This window comes from Vulpes lagopus, chromosome 10 (assembly GCF_018345385.1).
Source record: "Vulpes lagopus strain Blue_001 chromosome 10, ASM1834538v1, whole genome shotgun sequence".
Classification (NCBI taxonomy): domain Eukaryota; kingdom Metazoa; phylum Chordata; class Mammalia; order Carnivora; family Canidae; genus Vulpes; species Vulpes lagopus.
The window spans coordinates 100434138-100454381 of record NC_054833.1 but is presented as its reverse complement, the minus strand read 5'-3'; the positions used below and the strand labels follow the sequence as shown (position 1 = coordinate 100454381).

Sequence of the window (20244 nt, the reverse complement as noted above, 5' to 3'; positions counted from 1 at the left end):
TGCCCCCTGGCCTCCCAGAAAGCACTCCCTCCTCCCTACCTTGCTTTACTTTTCTACCCTGGGTCTATCAGCCCTCATCTATTATGTGTTGCCTTATTGTCTGGCTCCTTTCTAGAACGTAAAATCCTCGAGAGCAGAGTTCGCTGACTGTTTTCATTACTTTATTCCCAATGCTTAGTGCCTGTCACAGAGTAGCTGCTCAAGAAAATGTTTGTAAAAAAAAAATAAGCTTCCCTCTAACTATCATGGCTGAAACAACCAATGTGAAACCCACAAAGTCTCAACTTGGGTATAATGGTGAAGGAAGAGAATTTTTCTTCTTTTCAGGAAGTCCTGGATATGGAGTCTAGAGAATTTTGTGACAGGCTGGTAAAGATATAAGAGAAAAAAGGAGGACAACAGGCTTTTTGTTCTGAGCATCTAGAAGAGGGCATACTGACCTGGACCATCACAGGGATTAGGGGTGGGGCCCCAGGAGAAGGGTGTGGGATCTGTATTCAATTATTTTTAATATGTACTTGTACAGTATCTTCTATCCCAATCAACTAGCACATAGCCTAATCCACCAGAATGTACATCTGAGTCAGTTTCTTTTTTTTTTAATTTTTTTATTTATTTATGATAGTCACAGAGAGAGAGAGAGAGAGAGAGAGAGAGAGGCAGAGACACAGGCAGAGGGAGGAGCAGGCTCCATGCACCGGGAGCCCGACGTGGGATTCGATCCCGGGTCTCCAGGATCGCGCCCTGGGCCAAAGGCAGGCGCTAAACTGCTGCGCCACCCAGGGATCCCTCTGAGTCAGTTTCTATTTAAATCATAGAGATTATCCTATTGAGGCAGTGGAAATACTGCATCAGGATAAAAACAGACCATTAAAACGATGAGTTAAATCTGAAGTCCTTACAATGGCTGACCAGGCCTCCAGGACCAACTTCAGCTAATCACCTAACACCTGCCTACTTTATACATCCTCCTCCAGGTGTCTGGCTGTTCCTTGATCATATTCACACATTCCCACCTCAGGGCCTTTGCATGTGCTGTTCCAACTGGCAGGAACACTCTCCTTCTAGATATGCACATAGCTTGTGTTCCTTTAGGCGACCTAAAGGTGACCCTAAAGGAAGGTGAGCTATGTGTGTATCTAGAAGGATGTTGCCAGGCACCCGGGTGGCTGAGAGGTTGAGTATCTGCCTTTGGCTCAGGTCATGATCCCAGGGTCCTGGGATCGAGTCCCGTGTCAAGCTCCCTGCATGGAGCCTGCTTCTCTGCCTCTGTCTCTGTGTGTCCCTCATGAATAAACAAAATCTTTTAAAAAAGAACAGGATGTTGCCTTGTTCTTTTATCCCTAGAAGAATGGTAGGGATATGTGGCAGGTGCTCTGTGACCTGGCTTTGAATGAAACAGAGAACCTCACAGTACTTTACACACAATCTTGCACTTACACATGTTGAGCACCTACGCTGTGACAGGTGTGGTGCTGGATGAACAAAATAACACCAATGGCCTCCCTCCCAATCTTGGAACTAACACGTGTCTTGGCTCTCCCCCCACCACGTACTCCTGCCCAGCAGCTTTCATGATTGGCCACTGTCCGTTAGCCTGTCTCAAAGTACCTAGGGGGGATCCACTGATTCTTGGCATGTGTGGGTTTGTCCGGGGTCATCTGACTAACAGGGGGAAAGGGAAGTCACCAATAGGAAAGAAAGAATTTACAAGTTCATGACCACTTGCTCAGAATGTGGGTTTCTTCCCCCATAAACTTTGTGCTGAGAAAGGCTGCAGGTTTGTAGAATTCTAGTATCACCTTGGACGTGACGTGGCTCTGAGAAGCTGCTACATTACTAGTTTTCTGGTCTCATGCAGGCCTCAGATAGGGAAGGAGAGAGGGCAGAGGGGGGCAAATTGATGCCCTGGGCCTGGAACCAAGGCTCTAAGATGTAGATAAACAAGGATAACGATTTAGAAATGTGAAGTGAGAGGACAGGGAGAGTGACAGTCCTGAATCTGATTCACCACCAATTGGGAAGCACGGGCTAAGAAATTTAGTCTTGGAAAAGCTGTCATTGGAAGAAAGGAAATTCAGCAGGTACGTGGTGGAACGTAATTTCTTTAGCACAAGGAAATCAGATTAGGGGAAAGAGACCTTTCTTGGTGTGTTTGTCAGGTGACTTTAAAGAAAGTTGGGCGAGTGGAAGGCAGTATAGTTCACGCAGATGATTCAGTTGCCCATTTTCTCAGCAGCACGCACTGCGCTTCGTTGGAAGGACGGTAGCCACGCACACACGGAAGCTGTGGTCCCTGGCTAACTCATGGCTCAAGTTCCCCGAGGACGACTCCCGCTCCCGCCTGTGTTCCTACTCGTGAGCGTAATCTCTGGTGCACGGTGGTTACTTTTTCACTTGCTTATTCAATTAAAATGGTGTTAAAAAAAAAATGGGACTTGCAAGATTACCATTTCCCCCTTTCCAAGTAAGAATTAATGGCTAAAGAGTCGTATCATAGAACTAAGTGTTCCCTGCCCATGTGTGTGAACAAGATCATTCTGAGCAGGAGCAGCCCTGGATTTGTGCCTTGTACACCTGTGGGGAGCCCCGTTCACACCGACCACGCTGGGAGTGGCACCCCCTAGAGTTGTGCCAGGAATAAACTGCACAACCAGATAGGATGGGTGAGACTAGTAAAGCTGACTCGGGCGTGGGGCCCTTTACCTCGCTTTTCAGGAGCTGGGCAGAAGTTTGTGTTACAGGCTCGTAGCACTGGAGGTTTCTGACGGAGCAGACAGCTTGAGGAAGGCCGGCCCTGCTGAGCACAGCGGACCAGGCGAGTCTGGACACCCCCTCCACAGGTCACCGTGCACTGCAGAAGAGGGGAAGAGGGAGGAGTCAGCGACACCCAGCTGGAAGGTGTCCCTTCAGAGGTCAGCAGTGTCAGAGAAGCCTCCGTGACATGACCAGGGCGCCTGCTGATGAAGCAGGGGTTGGCCGGAGCCCGGCACGCAGGCCCGTGGCCACGGTCTAATACACGGGAGCCTTGTGATCTGGTTAGAAGGGGATCTTAGGCAGATGCGTCTATCTCAGCCCAGAGAGTGTGTCTCCAGTTAAGTGGCTCGTAAAGGAGAGAGCTTCCAGAAATACAGAAGCTGCCATAGAATGCAGAACAAATCCTCACAGTATTTAAAGAATTCCAGATAATCTCTGCGGTTCCAATAGGGGGGTGGTTCAGCATTAGGACAGCGAATAAATAATACTTCGTCCGAGGCAGCGTTGGAATCCTGCCCTCTTTGCCCAGCCAAACTCTGAGTTGGCACAGTGGGTGTGGTGTTTCCTAGATAGAAGTCAAGGGTTTCCTTGTTCAATTAAAATAAAATAAAAAATAGATGACTAACAAGGACTATAAACTTTATTTTTTCCAGACACATAATAGAGAGATATTTTATAACTAAGGAATAAAGTATCAGGAAAAAAGCCCTTTGCATTGATTACTTTTTGTTTTGCTTTTTAAAAAATTTACTACATATTTTCTTATTTTCAGATTTCTTATTTGCAGATATGGTTAAGTGTTCATTTTGAACAAGCATCATTATATGGACCGGTATTTGGAAAAACTAAGTGGGAGTAGAAAGCATATGAGTTGTGGATTTAATGCCAAGTTCACGTATAGCCCTATGACCATCATCATCTAAACCAGGAGTTGGCAAACTTTTTCGATAAAGGTCAAGATAGTAAATATTGTCAGCTTTGTGGGCCATGTTGTCTTTGTTGCAACCATTCAAGCCCGCCTTTGAAGCACAAAAACAGCCGGGGACAGACGATATGTAAACAAAAGAGCACAGCTGTGGTGTTTTTTTTTTTTTTTTAACGGCTGAGTTCTAATAAAACTTTATTTACAAAAAAAAATAGGCAGAGATTGCAGGCACAGATTTGGCCTGTTGGCAATTGTGTGCTGATATCTGATCTAAATAATCTTAAAATAATCAATTTCCAAATCTCTTAAATGACTAAGATAGTGATATTTGAAAAGGCCCACAGCCATCTAAATAGTGCCTAGCATGATGTCCAGCTGATTAGAGATATACAATCGCACTAGTTTCCTTTCCTTTCCTCTGTAGTTAGTTCTCAGATCTTCCCCAGTACACACAGGCTCTCACACACACACGCACACTATATATACACGTATGGATGAAGGTGAACTTACATAGACACAACTTCATAGACCTCCATTTGTGCTCACACATCCCCCCACCTAGCCCCTGTGTTTAATGATGGGGTGGGCGGCACCTCTCAAGCCGGCGAGTCCTTGAAAGAGCTGTGACATCTGTTGGTTGGGAAGTGTGAGGACCACCACACGGCCCCTCTCCCAGGCCAATCCCAGCCAATCAGAACCGAACTACCGCAACCAAAATATCATCCGAGTCTTCTGAGAAAAGGGTCCCTCTAACATCTGATGATTTTTAAGAGCTGGTGTCCTTGCCTGAGTTGACCAACTCTGAGCTTTTCTTGCCTCCTCTACAAAACAGGGACAAAAATACGCCTGAACAGGCTGTTGCAACAAATGTCCGCTGTTAAATAATTCAGAAACATGCCATAAAAACCAAAGGAGTCAAGATTATGAGCAAGGTTTCCAGAATACAGAAGACTCTAGTGGGGATTTTAAAAACAGCAGCGACGGTGACCTTTCAGCACCATGTGACCAGCCTGGTATAAGTGCTTTGTATTATCTTCGGAGCTCATGAAAAAAATCCGCTCTTCAAGACATTATCGTCTTGATTTTCTAGCTGTGGAAGCCGAAGCTTATGGATTATGAAACCGGCCCAGGGCCACATGGGGTGGAGCTGGCCAAGATCTCCAGTTGTTCGGCCTCCAGAACTAGAGCTTCTCTTCTTTACATTTGGACGGGGGTGGGAGGGTGGGGGGCTAATAGCAGCCTTTGCTGGGCCTCCTTTTGGGGAACGCAGCCAAAATCTGCACGTGCTCACCTGCTGCCACGGCGACGAGTACCACGCAGCCGCCACGCTGAACCCAGGATGGGCGGGACAAGCCCCTCTCTGGCAGGTTTCTTCCAAGTCGAGGTTTGGCTTCTTAATATTGCGGCACCTTCGCTCGGGGAAAGTTAGCAGCTTTCCCTGGAAGGGCTTCTCGCTGCATTTCATCTCCCTCTTCCTCACGCCCAAGCCACAGGTCCTCGAACACTAGGAGCCAAGAGAGGAGGCATTAGGTGTGCAAGGCTCCGCGGTCAGGCGTGCTGAGCAGAGCATCGTCCACGTGGACTTCTAGGAATGGGATCGCATCGGGTCAACCATGCGTGCTCGAGGATCCTGAAGATGCGGCAGCCGTGTCCCTCATGCCGCTGCAAAGGAACCCAAGCCTAGGCAATTCGGAGGTCCCTGGTGGGCGCTGTCCAGCAGCCCCAAGAGGCCCCTGTGGGCGCGACACGGCTCCTGGACAGTCGGGCAGGCGGGGGATGGGCACAGGGCATCGTGCAGCCTCACGTGGCCGATCGCCTGTGGCCTCTGGCTCTGAGGAGCTAAGCATCCAACTGGCTAGCAGGGCACAGGGGCGGCCACGTGGGAAGGAGCCACCAAGTCACAACTTGTCCCCTACCCTGCGTCTCACTGGGCAGAGCCACCACCCAAAGCTGTGTGACAGCATGAAAAAGGGCAGGCTGGAGGCTGAGGAAGTATGCGAGAACTTAAGTACTTTAAATGGCATCGCGGGGTGAGATGGGGAATGGGTAAGGCCCCGAGGCCTCCTAACTGAGCGGAGCCTGGTGCCCAGAGGGGAGCGCTGAGCTCACGGCAGCTCCCCGCGTGGGGAGGAAGCGGGGCCGCGGGGCAAGTGGGCAGCTCCAGGTTGCACAGGAGGGAGGAAAGGCTGCAGGGAAAAGGGGGCGTCTCATTTGCAGGTGCATTTAGCCCTGGGGCTAGAACCCCAAGGGAATGGGGGGCGGGGCATGCACTGCTGGGTATGGTGCTTCTTGTTCAGACTGAACAAAGGACACCAGCGGCCACTACCAGGGGCTGCGGGGCTGGAGGCCTTGCCTCTGCTGGCCACCTGGTCCCCTCCGGAGCGGACACCCCGCCATCAGGACCCCGTGCAGCCCCCAGGCCTCCTCTGCTCAGGGCTCCTGTGTCTATGCGTGCACTGCTGTTTCCCACGCCACAAAGCCCAGGGACATCTTCACGGGCCCTGTCCCCCCACCACCACCACATATGCTGGAACGAGGCATGGCCTCCTTGGGGGCTCAAGAAGATCTCCACTCCTGAAACATCCCCTTTCTTCCCAACCACGGCCACCTCCCCGGAGCACCCTGCCCGCCTCTGGGCTGCGCTCTCCATGCTCAGTGCCAAGTGGCCCCGACCCCGGCCCTGAGGAGGCCTCAGCTTGCACCACGCCCTCCTCCCACTGCTCTCTTGGCTTCTCTCCCCGCGCCCCCTCATATGGCGCACACCTTCCTTCTGGAAGGATCTTCCCTCAATCCCCCCCTTGCCCAGTTCTTGCTCATCTGTCAGACTCACGCTCCTTAGAACATCTCTCCTGGCAAAGACTCTTCCTGGCAGCAGGGCTGGGGGACCCCAAGGTCTCCCGTGGCACTACAGACCCCTCAGTGCAGCAGCACCCTGTGTGCCCCAGCCGCGGCACATTCCATGCACGGGGTGGAGACCTGCACCTCCACTGCCCACGCATGGGCCCACTCAGTGCGATGGAGGCTTTGGCAGGGTCCCATGAAGAGGCAGGAGGAAGAATGGACAAGTAGTAGGCACCTGCTCCATGTGTGGAGCAGGAAGGAGGTGTGAGCATCTGGGTGCTGGTGAGCGAGCGGAGCATTCCAAGACACGACCCTGCGGTGCAGACTCTCACTCCTACCTCACTCCAGGAGGAGACAACCCACTGCAGCCGGTTATTCTTGGGGCATCGTCCTAGCACGCAGCCCTCCTGTGACTCTGGCCTTGGGATGCTGGAGCACAGGGCCTCCGGGACCTCCTCTGCCGTTGGGGAGCTTTTGCACAGGACGTCGCGCTTCCTCACCCCTCGCCCGCATGTCTTGGAACACTGGAGATGGGGGGAAAAGGTCATTTGCATGCTGGGAACAAATTAATGAGGTATTCACAAAACTAACATTAAGCTTTAGAACCAAATGCCCAATATAATCCCTGGCAGCCAGCAGGAGAAATCTTTCCTCCCTCCAGAGGCCTTAAATGCAGGTTGGCATTCACCTTCACCAGCGAATGCCCGGGGCCGAGGCTTTCTCTGCGCAACACGCATGATTTACCGGGAGAACGGTACGTGGCCTGCTCCCGGCCCTAACTGTGGCTCGCTCCCTGGCATAGGGCAAAATTGGTCTGGGCACTTGGCTAAGGAGGATTATCGCGCTCCTGACAGGAAGTAGAACAGAAACACATGTACACATGTAGCAGCAACAGATCATGGCGTTGACAGAAATGGGTTGAGGGGTCCAATTCTTCTCCCTACCCACCTGCTGCCTCTGGGGTGGGCTCTGTGCTAACTCTAGGGGAAGAAATAAGTAAGCATCGGCGGATGTCCGTGAATGGGCCGGTCCCTCCTGCACCAGCACATTCTTGTCCTTTCCAAGGACTCTGTGAGAGAGAAAGTGGGGAGTAATCTCCTCACTTTCAGATGAATAGTTAAAAACTTGTCAGGGTCACTTAGGAGGTGTTGGCCCCAGATCTGGGTCTGCCCTCAAGGGACATGTCCCATCCCTGGCCCTGTTTTCTGATCAGAAGGGCCATATGAAATGTGCCCCTTGGGCCTTGGCTCTTTGTCAATATGCAAACATCTGGGCATGATTCCAAGCCTCTTCAGAGGATCAACATGACTCCTGGCTCTTCACGTCCTTAAGGAAAAGGGATGACGAGGATGATAGTATCGTACTCTGCAAACCACAGCAGCGGAGAATGTTTATTTAATGCCTTCCATGTGATGATGCACGTTCACCTATTATCACACAATCTTCTACCAAGCCTCTGAGATAAACTGCTCTTGTCCCGTTCTCCAGAAGGGTCATCTGAGACTCAGAGCTTAGAGAACCTGACCAGGATCAAACAGCTGTCACGTGGCAGCGACAGGCAGACAGATTTGTGGGGCATCAGACGGGGAGATGTACCATTAAGCAAATCATCATTCATTCACTTTCAAAATTGCAAAATGGTTGATCCTTACTCAATAGAATTCTTATGTTTTCATTGTTTTTTTTTATTTAAGAATGATGAGACATCTTAAAATTGCATCCCAGAGGATTTCAGAGACATGGTCTCGAGAGAACAGATTACAGTAACAAATTTTGAGGGACTCCTTTCAAATTCATCATGAAGATGTTCTCAAAAGGACACATTTGGTCTTAGTAAATACCAACCAACCAACCAACCAATTAAGGGCATAAAACACTCTCTCAAAATATTTCCATTTGGGGCAAACTCTGAACGAAAGCTTTTCATGATGTCTCATTTGGAACTGCTTGGTCCTCCATTTCTTTTCTCCATGCCTACCCACACACATTTAGCTAAAACAGCCCTCTGAATTCTCCTCTTGTAAAAAAATGTGCCTCCTTACTTGCAGAGAAAGAGACCAGACACGACCCCATACCCTTATTTAGATGGACCTTCTGCTATAAATGAATATATTCCTTCATTTTGAAGCATACTGATGCATGTCAAAGATACTCTTTCCCAAAAAAAAAAAAAAAAAAAAAAAAGATACTCTTTCCCCCTGCTGTCACCTTAATCCCCTAACAGAGTTTTAACATTAAAAAAAAAATCCCATGATCCATAATTGAAACAAAAGCCTTAATCTGACCTCTGTTGCTACAACTCTGGATGTAGCAGTACATGGCTATATTTAATCAGAAATCAGTGCTCTGGGATAATGTTCCCTAAAGGAAAGCATGGTAGAAATGTGATCGTGGGCTTCTCCCTGGCTTCCCAGTTCAGGTGATGGAACCCCTGCATCTTTCTGATTATTCCATAAAATTTGCCTGACATCCAGGCTACCACAGAGCAGAATTTTCACCGTCAGCACATCTGGGACCAGATCAATCTTTGTTTCAGGTGGCTGTCCTGACGCTGGAGGATGTTTATCTCTACCACCTGGATGCCCAAGGCATCTTACCCCCAAGTTGGGACAGTCAAAAATGCCTCTAGACACTGCACCTGAGAGGACCTTTGACAAACTCGGGCCCCGCTAAGCACCTCCGAGCTGTGAATGGCAGGTAGGTCTATGACTGTTATGACTTTATAGATTTCTACCTTTCCCTGAGAATTTGTGATGATGGGAAACTTTATGCCTGACTCCCCCTCTGTATCTCTCGAACCCCCATGGCTCTTTCCCCTGAAGTAAGAGTTCAATACCCTTCCTACAGCACCACCTTTGTATTTGTGTTTTCCATTTGCTTTGGAAAATTCAGGAGCCATTCCGTCTGCCAATCACTGACACTCAAATCCCTTCTAGCTGTGCTCACTGGTCTAGCCTCAATGGCCCTCAATACTCCACTTTCTAGACTTCTAAGGAAGACTCTCAGCTATTGTGCAGGGGTTCCCAAAGTTCAGGTTGCATAAAAATCACAAAAAAAACCCGTGAATTAAAATGCCTTGTCACATTAACTCCATGTGATTCCTGGGAAAGCATTAAATGGGTGAGTGCCCCTTATTTTTGTCACCTTTGTCCAGAAGCAACAAGACTCATGACTCCTAAGTCTTGCCCAGTTACCTGAGACCACGGCCCAAGGCTCCATTCCGGAGGGCAGGCATGACTGTTGCAGACTTGAACCTGAGTGGGTGTGCTCACTGGGCAGAGAGAATGCAACACTGCTTCCTCCTTCTGGAAGGGCTTCTTCTGGACACACTGGATCTTTCTGCTCTGCTGGCCCCCCGCACACGACCTGCTGCACACACTCCATTCGCCTGGCTTCCAGCTTGTAGTGAAAAACAAAATTACTTCCAGTGAAGCTGAGGCTTTGGAGCATCCCTTCCAAAGCAGTTACTGCCTAAGCATTAACCACCTGATGGAAGCCTTCGGTCAATTTTAGAACCAATAAGATATATGCATACATATTCACACTCACACACACACACACACATTTACACATATGCTAGACCAGTGGTCCTCAAAGTGTGGTCCCCAAGCTATTAGCACAGCATCACTTGAGAACCCGGTAAAATTCAAATTTGCAGGCCCCACCCAAGACCTGCATAATCAGAAATTCTGGGGATGCAGCCCAGCAACCTGTGTTTAATGTTTGTGTGAATCATATAATAAAGTTCAAGAATCACTAGCTACACCATAACCTCCAGAGATTGGTTTAATTGGTCTGGAAATAGAGATGAGCACAGACATTTACCTGCCCCAAGAAAATGCAGCCAGAATTGAGAGTAACTTATCTATATCTGTTCCTTCCACTTACGACCAAGAACACTGAGTCTAGTGAGAACAAATGATATTTCCAAGTTAAAAAAAAAAAAGAACCAAATCCTAGTAATTATTCTTCTCTGGGCTTTGAAGCTTATGCTAATGTGATAGGCTTATATTTAAGGGAGTGATAGGGAGTCATATTTAATCACCACACAGTTCTGGGCAAAAACACATTCCTGCTCTCTGCTAGGGAAGAAACGTGTGCCATTTGGAAACCTGAGCAATTCATTCATTCAGCCAAATCTACTGGGATCTTCGCTTTGTGCCAGGGACTCTCCTAGGCATCAGGGTTGGAAAAATGAACAGGGCAATGTTCTTTCCATTAAGGAGTCTACACCACAGTGATGAGGTGGATATGTGAATAAGGACAATACTATGGGATAATTGCTGTAATAGATGTTAATACAAAGTACAGTAATGAGATAGAGGGAAGAGTGATCCAAGGGGGGCAGGGGAGTAGCGGGGAGGGATGCCTGCAGGAGACAGAGGCACATTCACCTGTGGTCTTATAGGAATTATTTCTAAGGAGACAGTTCTCCCAACTATCCTGGTTACTCTTAAACTTTATGGATGGGTTAGAGACACAGCCTCGTGTTCTTTATTGAAAGACTGCCAGACCACATTTTTCATGGTGATCTGAGGCTTGGAGTGCATCTGAAAGAAAGGTGATGCCGTGAAACCTACTAATCCTTCCCAACAACTACAGTTGATTAATTGATAATCTAGGATTGGAAGGCCTAGCATAAACAAGATCCCCCAGAGGCGACCTTCTGCATTTCAGTCATAGGAGCGATGTCTAAAACTGACCTTGGTTTACCAGAGAAAAGAGACTTATTATGAGATTATTAGTTTCAACATTTTCCTATAAAGATGGCATTTCTGTCTACCCAATTCAAGTTTTTCCTTCATGTGATAAATACGATGAGTCCCTGAAAGTAGGGAAAGAGCACAACACAGGCAGATTTTTTGTATGCCAGACATGGTCCTGTACCCATGGGCTCCAGGCTCACTCCCCATCTAGCCTCAGTTCCTATTGACCCTGCCTCCGAGCCCAGCTCCTACACTGTCCATTTTCTCCTCCTTGCTCTTTTACACATGACCTCTTCCTAGCACATCTTTCACTGCCTCTCAATTATTTCCTTACACACCCATCTCTTCCCTTTGATTGTAAGCTCACTGGTGGCAGGAAATACAAGTTCTCCAGACCCCCACTGTCAGCCCAAGGCTGGCACCAAGTAGGTGCATATGACATGGCTGTTGTATGAGAAAGTAACGTTAGATCACATGAACTCCTTTGTCCCTATAACTCAAATAGTCTAAGACCTTATTTCCAATATATGTCTGGGGAACAACAGTCCCTGAAGGTCCCATTATTCCAACAGAAAATACCAAGATATAAATGATACGTGGAGAAGAAAGGAAAGAAAGGGAAGGAGGGGATCCTGCCTGTTGTACCACACCAACCCTGCAGTCATTATACGAGCCTGTTCTGCTTTTAAATCGCCAATAAGTGGGCAGCCAAGTGGCTCAGCAGTTTAGCTCCGCCTTCAGCCCACGGTGTGATCCTGGGGACCCAGGATCAAGTCCCACGTCAGGCTCCCTGCGTGGAGCCTGCTTCTCCCTCTGCCTCTGTCTGTGCCTCTCTCTCTCTCTGTGTTTCTCATGAATAAATAAATAAAAATCTTTTAAAAATCGCCAGTAAGTGGTTACTGCAGAGCATCATTTCTACACATGGTCATCATGGAAGTTCTAAAAGTCGGGTACAAGCTAGGCCCTCTCTCTTTTGATGGATGGACATATGAGTAGGGTCCCGTTCTTTGCTTAGCAGAAATAACCAACAATAGGAAGGAGGCTTAAAATCACAAAATATCAGCTTGCCATTCAAGCAGACTCACAGTTCCTACACACACACACACACACACACACACACACACACACACACGTATCTAAAGAAGACATTACTCCAAGTGTCAATAACACTGTCTGGTAACCATATCTTAGAGCCACTGGATATTTTTTTAGAACCAGATAATTCTTAGCAAAACAGGAAAATCCATGGAAGCTCACCAAATTTTTGTCTACTCTTTGTGTTCAGGACACAGCTGGTTCCACATTCTTGGAGAAAAACTAGGTGGACAACTGGGCACACAGGATTGGTGAATAGCTGAAGTCCCAAACAATTATGATAAATGTACTATTATAAGGAAAAAATATATGTATGTGTATAAAAATATTGTGCAATATAATTGCATCACCACAAAGTAAACGCTGCTTATTAAGATGGTCTGAAGCATTAGCGAACACAACACTGCTTTAGAAGAAACTCTGTCAATTCTATATAAATACATTTGGCAGACGATAAATCACACAAAAGACTCCATTCGGCTGGGAAGATTACTTAAAATTAGTGTTCAAACAATAGCGTGGCTAAAACTATCCTAAAACAAACCCACCCAGCTCCCCAAAGAGTGCCATCATCAGAAGTGGATTACCACTTGGCCTCTACCTCTTTTTATTTTGTGTCCTGCTACTGTGTAATTTGCATTTGGGGTTTCATTGAAGGTCTGCATAGTATTATGATTTTTAGATTCTTGGATGACTATATGAAAAGCACACAACCACACGTAAATTTAATATAAGATTTTGTGTTATTTAAATATCTGTGTGATTTAGTTCAGAGGAGGCTCTATATAAGATTAAAAAAGAGAGAGAGAGACACCTTTAAATCCTGTGGTTAGGTTTGGACAGCTGGCATCAAATGAAAGTCTAAAGCAAATCTGTGTTTTTCTAGTTATATATTTTCACCTCAATTGTCTCTTTTCTCTCTTGCTTTTTTTGGGCATTCTATCTCTCTCTGGGTCACTCTTGAGCAGAAGCACCGGCAGTGGGTTTTAATTTTCTCATATCAACAAGAAGAGCACACAAGTGCAAATATAACCAGAAAGACATTTCCAGATGACTTACTAAGCAGGGCAGGAGAAAGCATTGCATATTTTGGGTTCAGTTGTTGGCTTGGTTCTCGCATTGCAGAACGAGGAACTGACTTGAGTGTTTTGATCTCGTAAGCAAATGGCCTTTATGCTTATGTAACCTAATAAGACATCAAGAGTTACAAAGTGAAAATTACAGATAACCAGATTCAACTTCGTTTCCAAGTGCAGCTTCTGACTTAGCAGGCCTCTGATGTTTTACTTAAGGTACAGAATCCAAATACTGTGTGGAGAACACCTCCTTTTGATAAAATCTGCAACTAATTTGAATCCCATTCCCCCCCCCAAGATCATAGTTTTCATATTTTAATAGTTTTAATGTGTAGCTTCTTAGTTTTCAAGACCGCTGCGGATTCTTGAACCATGAAGTGACAAATACAACCTTCTGAAAACAGGGTGGCTGGAAAGGGGAACTCCTCAAAAACTTTAACTCGCGCTGCATCCATCTATTGGGAAATGTTCTTCAAAGAAAAACTGTTGGTTAATTATGTGTGGAAACTCTACTATCCTGCTTTTTCCCTGAAGCATCTTCTACTTCCATAAGAAATGGATAGAAACAAAAAGTTGAACTCTCTGAATATGTATTCAGACCTGTCAGCTATTCTTGTTTTGTTGTTTTGCTTCAGAGGCACCTATTGCCTGACTTGCAATGTTTGTCCCCGGACTTCTCATCAGAGGCACATATTTTTTGTGTGCGAATAATTTTGTCTGTCAGTTCCCCAAATAGGAATGCTGATTCCTCTCTGAATTCTGTTTGTTTATATTTTTCCTTAAAATGGAATCTGAGAAACAATGAAAAGTCACTCCTGTAATAATGATTAGGTCAAAGTAGGTCTGCTTGGAGGAGGCATTTACCGAACACTAGGATTCCCTTACATTAATCGTTTACTTCCAGAGCATTGATTCATTTGGACTCTCCTTCTCACATGCCTCGGACACACTACAGTCTGTAAGTCATGTGGAGGGATTGCTAAATCAAGGCAAGGGGAGAATCCCACAATGCACTTCTCTAGCATAATCCTCCCTCCACTTGGACTCATTCCCCATAAATGGAAAATGGATGGACTCTCTCTCCTTCCCAAGGAACTGTGCTCTCCTGGAAATACCAGGAAGTTAGTGCAAATGATCTCAAAGAGCATTTGACACACGAAAAACTGCTCATCGTTCAAGACCAAGTGCAAAAAAGCTGAGTATAAACATGTATCGACAGCATGGTTTCTGTGCAGTGAAAAAAGAATATGATCTGTGTGGTATATGTCTGAGAACATCTAACACCCCTCTTTTTATACTTGCATAAGAAAATAATAGAGTGACACAGACAAAAGTGTCTTGGCTTGACATTGGCTTTAGCTGATTAAAGGATTAGGGAAAATTATTCTCTTCTGCCTAGCATGTTGCCTTTAAAACGTGTATTACTAAAAATGTATTACTTTTGGTCATTTTACATTTTCTTCTCTTCTCTAAGTATAACACGCAGTGTTGTATTAGTGTCAGGTGCACAACATACTGATTCAACAATGCTATGCATTGCTCAGTGCCCATCATGATACATGGGCTCTGAATCCCCTTCATCTATTTCTATAAAAATGTATTACCTTTCAAGTATTTAATATATTTAAAAAAGAAGTATTTCCTTGTATTTTATTAATTAGCACAAACACCCGAAGCAGCCTCATAGACTGAAGAACTTCTTCATTTTCTGTATTTCTGCTCTGTGTCGGGTTCAAGATGCCCCACTGTGCTTAGGGGATGGACACGGTTGGGAGACCCACCGTCACCAGATGCTCTGATAATGAGAGAATGAGTGACCAAACCTTCATGCTTCAGTTTTATGGGTCCATTTAGAGACTTTCATTCTTCTTCTCAAGGGGGAAAGCATAACGCAAAGACTGCCTTACACACAAAAATATGAGTGTTTTGGATCAAAATAAAAACAGTTGCCTTCTACTCACTGAGAGGATGGTTGTTGTTTCCCCTCCCTTAGGAGAGGGATTTCTCAGATTTAACACACTTCCCTCCCAAGAGAGATTTTGCTGGCCTCATCCCAGAGGGGATGCAGTGATATGACACCCATGTTTCAGCCAGATGCCTTATGTTTGCCTTGCCTGTGTTCTCTCTGGTTCTGACCCTATCTTCCGCAAGCTTCAGTGGAGGTTCTTACTGACAGAAAAGTCAGTATAGGGAGAAACTAAACTGTCGGCTGAAAAGAAAAATATAAATAAAGGTGTCTTTTGTAGATTTCCCCTCCAAAATTCAGATATATAACTTTTGAGTCCTGCTTCTGAAAGACTCGGATTTTGGGAGACTTGGTTCCTTCTCTGTAGGAATATCCTCAAAGAGTATAATATTTGCTTTTTATGGGGATGGTTTCCATGAAAGACAGTTCTTTTGTTGCTTATTTAAATCATACAATTTAAAGAGGTCTGAGATTAAAGAACCTGTTTTGAGAGGAGACTTGGAAGGTAGAATTGGGAAATCCACTACCTCCACCACAGGAGACGGAGCATTCGGACTGCACTGTACTCCAGGCGTGGCTGTGCCTTTTTGAGGCTGGCTGAGTTCCATTCGCGACCTTGGGAAGTGCATACTTCCAAGCTATCCCCGGATTTTTGCCTTGCATCAGGACCTGGACAGCATAAGATACAAACCAGAGATTGAGAGACAGGTCAGACCCTGGCATTCCAGAAATCTCACCAAACATCTTAAAGATATTTGTACGAAATTTTGACCTTAACGTTGGGTCACACCATTGTTTCCAAGTATGTTTTATGTTGATTTCAGGTTTTCCCTTGATACTTTAAAATGTGTATTTCCGTATCATCAAAGCTGTAATTTAGATAGATGCTCAATAGTGAAATATGGCTTCACATTTGCTATACGCCCACAACCTTCAACTCTATGAAGGTCCATTAATAAAGCAAAAAAAAAAAAAACCTCTTTTTTTTTTATAGTATATTGAAGGAAGTAAGGTTATATTATGAGGTCCAATCTTCCCATTTAACATGACACAGTACTAACACACAGTGGTGCCTCACAGATAATGGTGGACACTGAAAAAATATATATTTATATTTATATATTTGTGTATTTATTCATATATTTATATATCCTGGGCCACAATTTGAAGTTTCCTGGGTACCATGAGAAGCTGGACACAAGGGAGGTACTCCAAAAACTGCAGACTACCCCTATCATCCACTTGAGAATCCAAGCAGGCTTTAGTAGGATTTCCAAAGAGAATCTGTCCAAAGAGAATGTGTCTATTGATTTTGTACCAGGATGAACAGATAAGACAAAAATAAATAGGATCAGAAGTAGGGGTTGGTAATGTATTTACAGGAATGGATTTAATCTCTAATATCAAATGGACTTAGGATACCAGAAAAGATGCTCAACATCACTGATCACCAAGGAAGGACAAATGAAAACTATAATGAGATATCACCTCACACCAGCCAGAATGGCTAAAATCAACAACACAAGAAAGAGCAGGTGTTGGCAAGGATGCGGAGAAAGAAGGCTCCTCCCGCACTGCTGGTGGGAATGCCAACTGGAGCACTACTGTGGAAAACAGTATGGAGGTTCCTCAAAAAGCTAAAAATATAACTACCCTATGATCCAGCAATTACACTAAGATTTACTCAAAGAATACAAAAATACAAATTCATAGGGATACATGCACTCCAATGTTTATAGCAGCAGCATCTACAATAGCCAAATTATGGAATAGCCCAAGCGTCCATTGGTTGATGGATAAAGAAGAGGTGGTATTATATACAATGGAGTATTACTCAGCTATAAAAAAGAACGAAATCTTGCTATTTGCAATGAAATGGTTGGAGCTAGAGAGTATGATGTTAAGTGAAATAAGTCAGAGAAAGGCAAATACCATATGAGCTCACTCATGTAGAATTTAAGAAACAAAACAAATGAGCATGGGGGGGGAATGAGGGAGAGTGGCCCAAGAAGCAGAGTCTTTCTTTAAAGATTTCATTTATTTATTTGGGAGAGAGAGAGCCCAAGCAGGGGGAGCAGAAGAGGGAAAAGCAGGCTCCCCACTGAACATGGAGCCCAACAAGGGACTTGATCTCAGGACCCTGGGATCATGACCTGAGCCAAAGGCAGACACCCAACTGACTGAGCCACCCACATGCCCAAGAAACAGAGTCTTAACTCTAGAGAACACACTGAAGGTTACCAGAGCGGGGGTGGGTGGTCGGGGCGGCGGGGGGGGTAGACAAAACAGGTGATGGGGATTAAGGAGTGCACTTGTCCTGATAAGCACCAGGTGATGTATGAAAGTGCTGAATCAATATATTATAATTTTTTTTTAATTTTTTATTTATTTATGATAGTCACAGAGAGAGAGAGAGAGGCAGAGACACAGGCGGAGGGAGAAGCAGGCTCCATGCACCGGGAGCCTGATGTGGGATTCGATCCCGGGTCTCCAGGATCGCGCCCTGGGCCAAAGGCAGGCGCCAAACCACTGCGCCACCCAGGGATCCCTGAATCAATATATTATAAAGCTGAAACTAAGATTGCATTGTATATTAACTAGAATTTGAATTTTTAAAAAAGGACAAGGATTTAGGATAAATCTGATCCTATAAGGTCTGGCCACTAAAATAAGAGCAATCATTGACTGGCAGATCCTACTTGTTAGGCCCTTTGCTGGGCATTTTCTATGCATTATCTCAAAACATTCCTATAATAGCTCTACAATATAGCTGCTTATTTTTTCATTGGAAAAAAAAACTGACAAGAAAGAACTTGCACAGAATCACACAGAGGACTAGTGAATAAACTTAAAATAGAATGGGACCACCACCAAAATGTGCCTAAATACTGAAATTTATCACCTTGCTTTTGGTGTAGGCAAACATTATTTGCCTCCCTTTCTGATGCTCTCTTTTCTTAAATATTGCTTTTCTTTTTTTCCCCTTCTTTTAATTTCCAACATGAGTATAAATAGTTGTTTCTCTCCCACCCCAGGAGTCTTGTGGAAAATACTTTACCACTAGGACTGGGCATTCATGCCCAAAGAGCAAAGCAGATTTCCAGCTAAAAATAGGAAGCCCTGGCTCTATCTCTGTCTGGTGGGATCCCACTTCAGTTAAAGCTGGGTGGGTGGCAGCTGCTCAAGGACCTTCATTATACCAGACCACTGCTCAGGATGCTACAAAGTGGTTTCCACTTTGCTATTAGTTTCAATGTCTCCAGGAATATTATGGCTTACTCTGAAGATTCCATGGTGTGAACATCATTTGTTGTACAACAAAATGAATCTTGGTGCCTTCCAGAAACAACCAACATGCTGACAGATGGGTCTTTGTTCCCGTCGCCCCCATCCAAACCCAAACCAACACTCAGCAGGTAATAATACCATTAAAACAGACAAATGCCAAATTCTCATTAGTCACCAATGAAAATGTCAAAATCAAGGTCCTGGAAGTCTTGAGGATCTTTCTAGTCTTTTTCTTCTTTTTATAGCTCTGTCATACAACTGTTCTTGATATTAAGTAAACAACTTAGAGTTTTATTTGCAAACTAGAATTTTGAGAGAGGTTTTACATTCCGAAAATAATCTTGATGCTCATTGACATTTCAACTCAATTTCTCCTTCAGTTAAAGTAGTATCTTGTATGTAACACTTTGGGTTTGTTTTCTCTGTGCCATATCTCTTTATGCAAAAATCTCTTTGTACAGAGATCTCATAGGAGAGAGTAATACAGTGCACCTGCCCATGTGTAGCAGTAAAACGTAGGTGAAGTACATAGGAAATATAGTGAGCACTAAAGCCCATGGGGCAGGATGATTTTTACAACCCATGGAGTTGTATCACACACAGGCGTAAGGGAGACATGTTCAAGTGTTAAACATGACAGAGAAAGAAATCCACTCACTTATCTCCACTTCCTAAGACCATCCCATTCTCTTCCATTCAAACTAGATCCTGACTTTGACTACTATAGGGCAAAAGGGTGCCCAATGGAAATGTGAGAAAAATTAAAAATATTAGTTCTTGCCTTTTGAGTTTAAAAGACTTATGTTGTGGTGATTTCAGAGGGGTTTAACACACTTTCAGTGGGCATTGAAAATATATTCTACTTTCATCTTTTAGACAGACTCTAGAACCTAAGCCATACGTGGCCTGTGGTTTCACTGTAAAACATTTTAAAATGTTGCTGTGAACGGTAGGATGTAGTTTAAGAAAAAAAAAATTAAGCAGCAAGTGTCATTATTATTAAACAAAACCAATCAAGATGTTAAGTTTCTCTCAGCCTCCAGGAAAGCTACCCATAGAGAATTATCAATGCTACCAACAAGGAGAATTTACACCATCTCCCCTGTCAAACTTGTTTCTGCATCTGTACTCATACTCTAGCTCTCCTTCTTTTACCCAGGATGCCCTACTCTAGCTCCTGTTTGGTCCAGGTTCTCCACCACCCTCCAGATTCCATCTTCCCGCATCTATATAATGACACCACTACTATAGTTGCCCACTCCCCTTATCTTGAGCTTTACTGAAATGTCCCTATTAGATCTTTTCCATCAGCATCAAGCATGCTATCATCTCTCTCATCTTAATAATATTCCGCATAAGTGGGTGGGATAGATCTCTACTTAATCTCTCCAGCTCATGTCCCATTTCACTGATTCCCTTTACAGCAAAAAATCCCTCAAAGAGTTGTCTTTACTCTTTGTCTCCATAGCTTTTCTCATTCACCCATGATCCTTCTGGATCAAGCATCCCTCCCCCGCACATCACTGAAACTGTTCTTTCAAGGGCACCCTGGCATATCCAATAGTTGATGGGCCCCATCCTACTGGACAC

The 20244-nt window shown here is 45.0% G+C and overlaps 1 protein-coding gene across 1 annotated transcript in view; it reads right to left on the bottom strand.

Annotated features, from left to right (window-relative positions):
- Positions 1–20244, bottom strand: part of ADAMTS18 (ADAM metallopeptidase with thrombospondin type 1 motif 18) — a 135054-nt gene that overhangs the window by 3677 nt on the left and 111133 nt on the right. Inside the window, exons 17-22 of the mRNA XM_041772137.1 lie at positions 15894–16035; positions 13384–13510; positions 9718–9922; positions 6862–7047; positions 4974–5186; positions 2707–2854 (exon numbers count right to left, since the gene is read on the bottom strand). Of these exons, the coding sequence (XP_041628071.1) occupies positions 2707–2854; positions 4974–5186; positions 6862–7047; positions 9718–9922; positions 13384–13510; positions 15894–16035 (1021 nt within the window). The remainder of the gene's footprint in view (positions 1–2706; positions 2855–4973; positions 5187–6861; positions 7048–9717; positions 9923–13383; positions 13511–15893; positions 16036–20244) is intronic.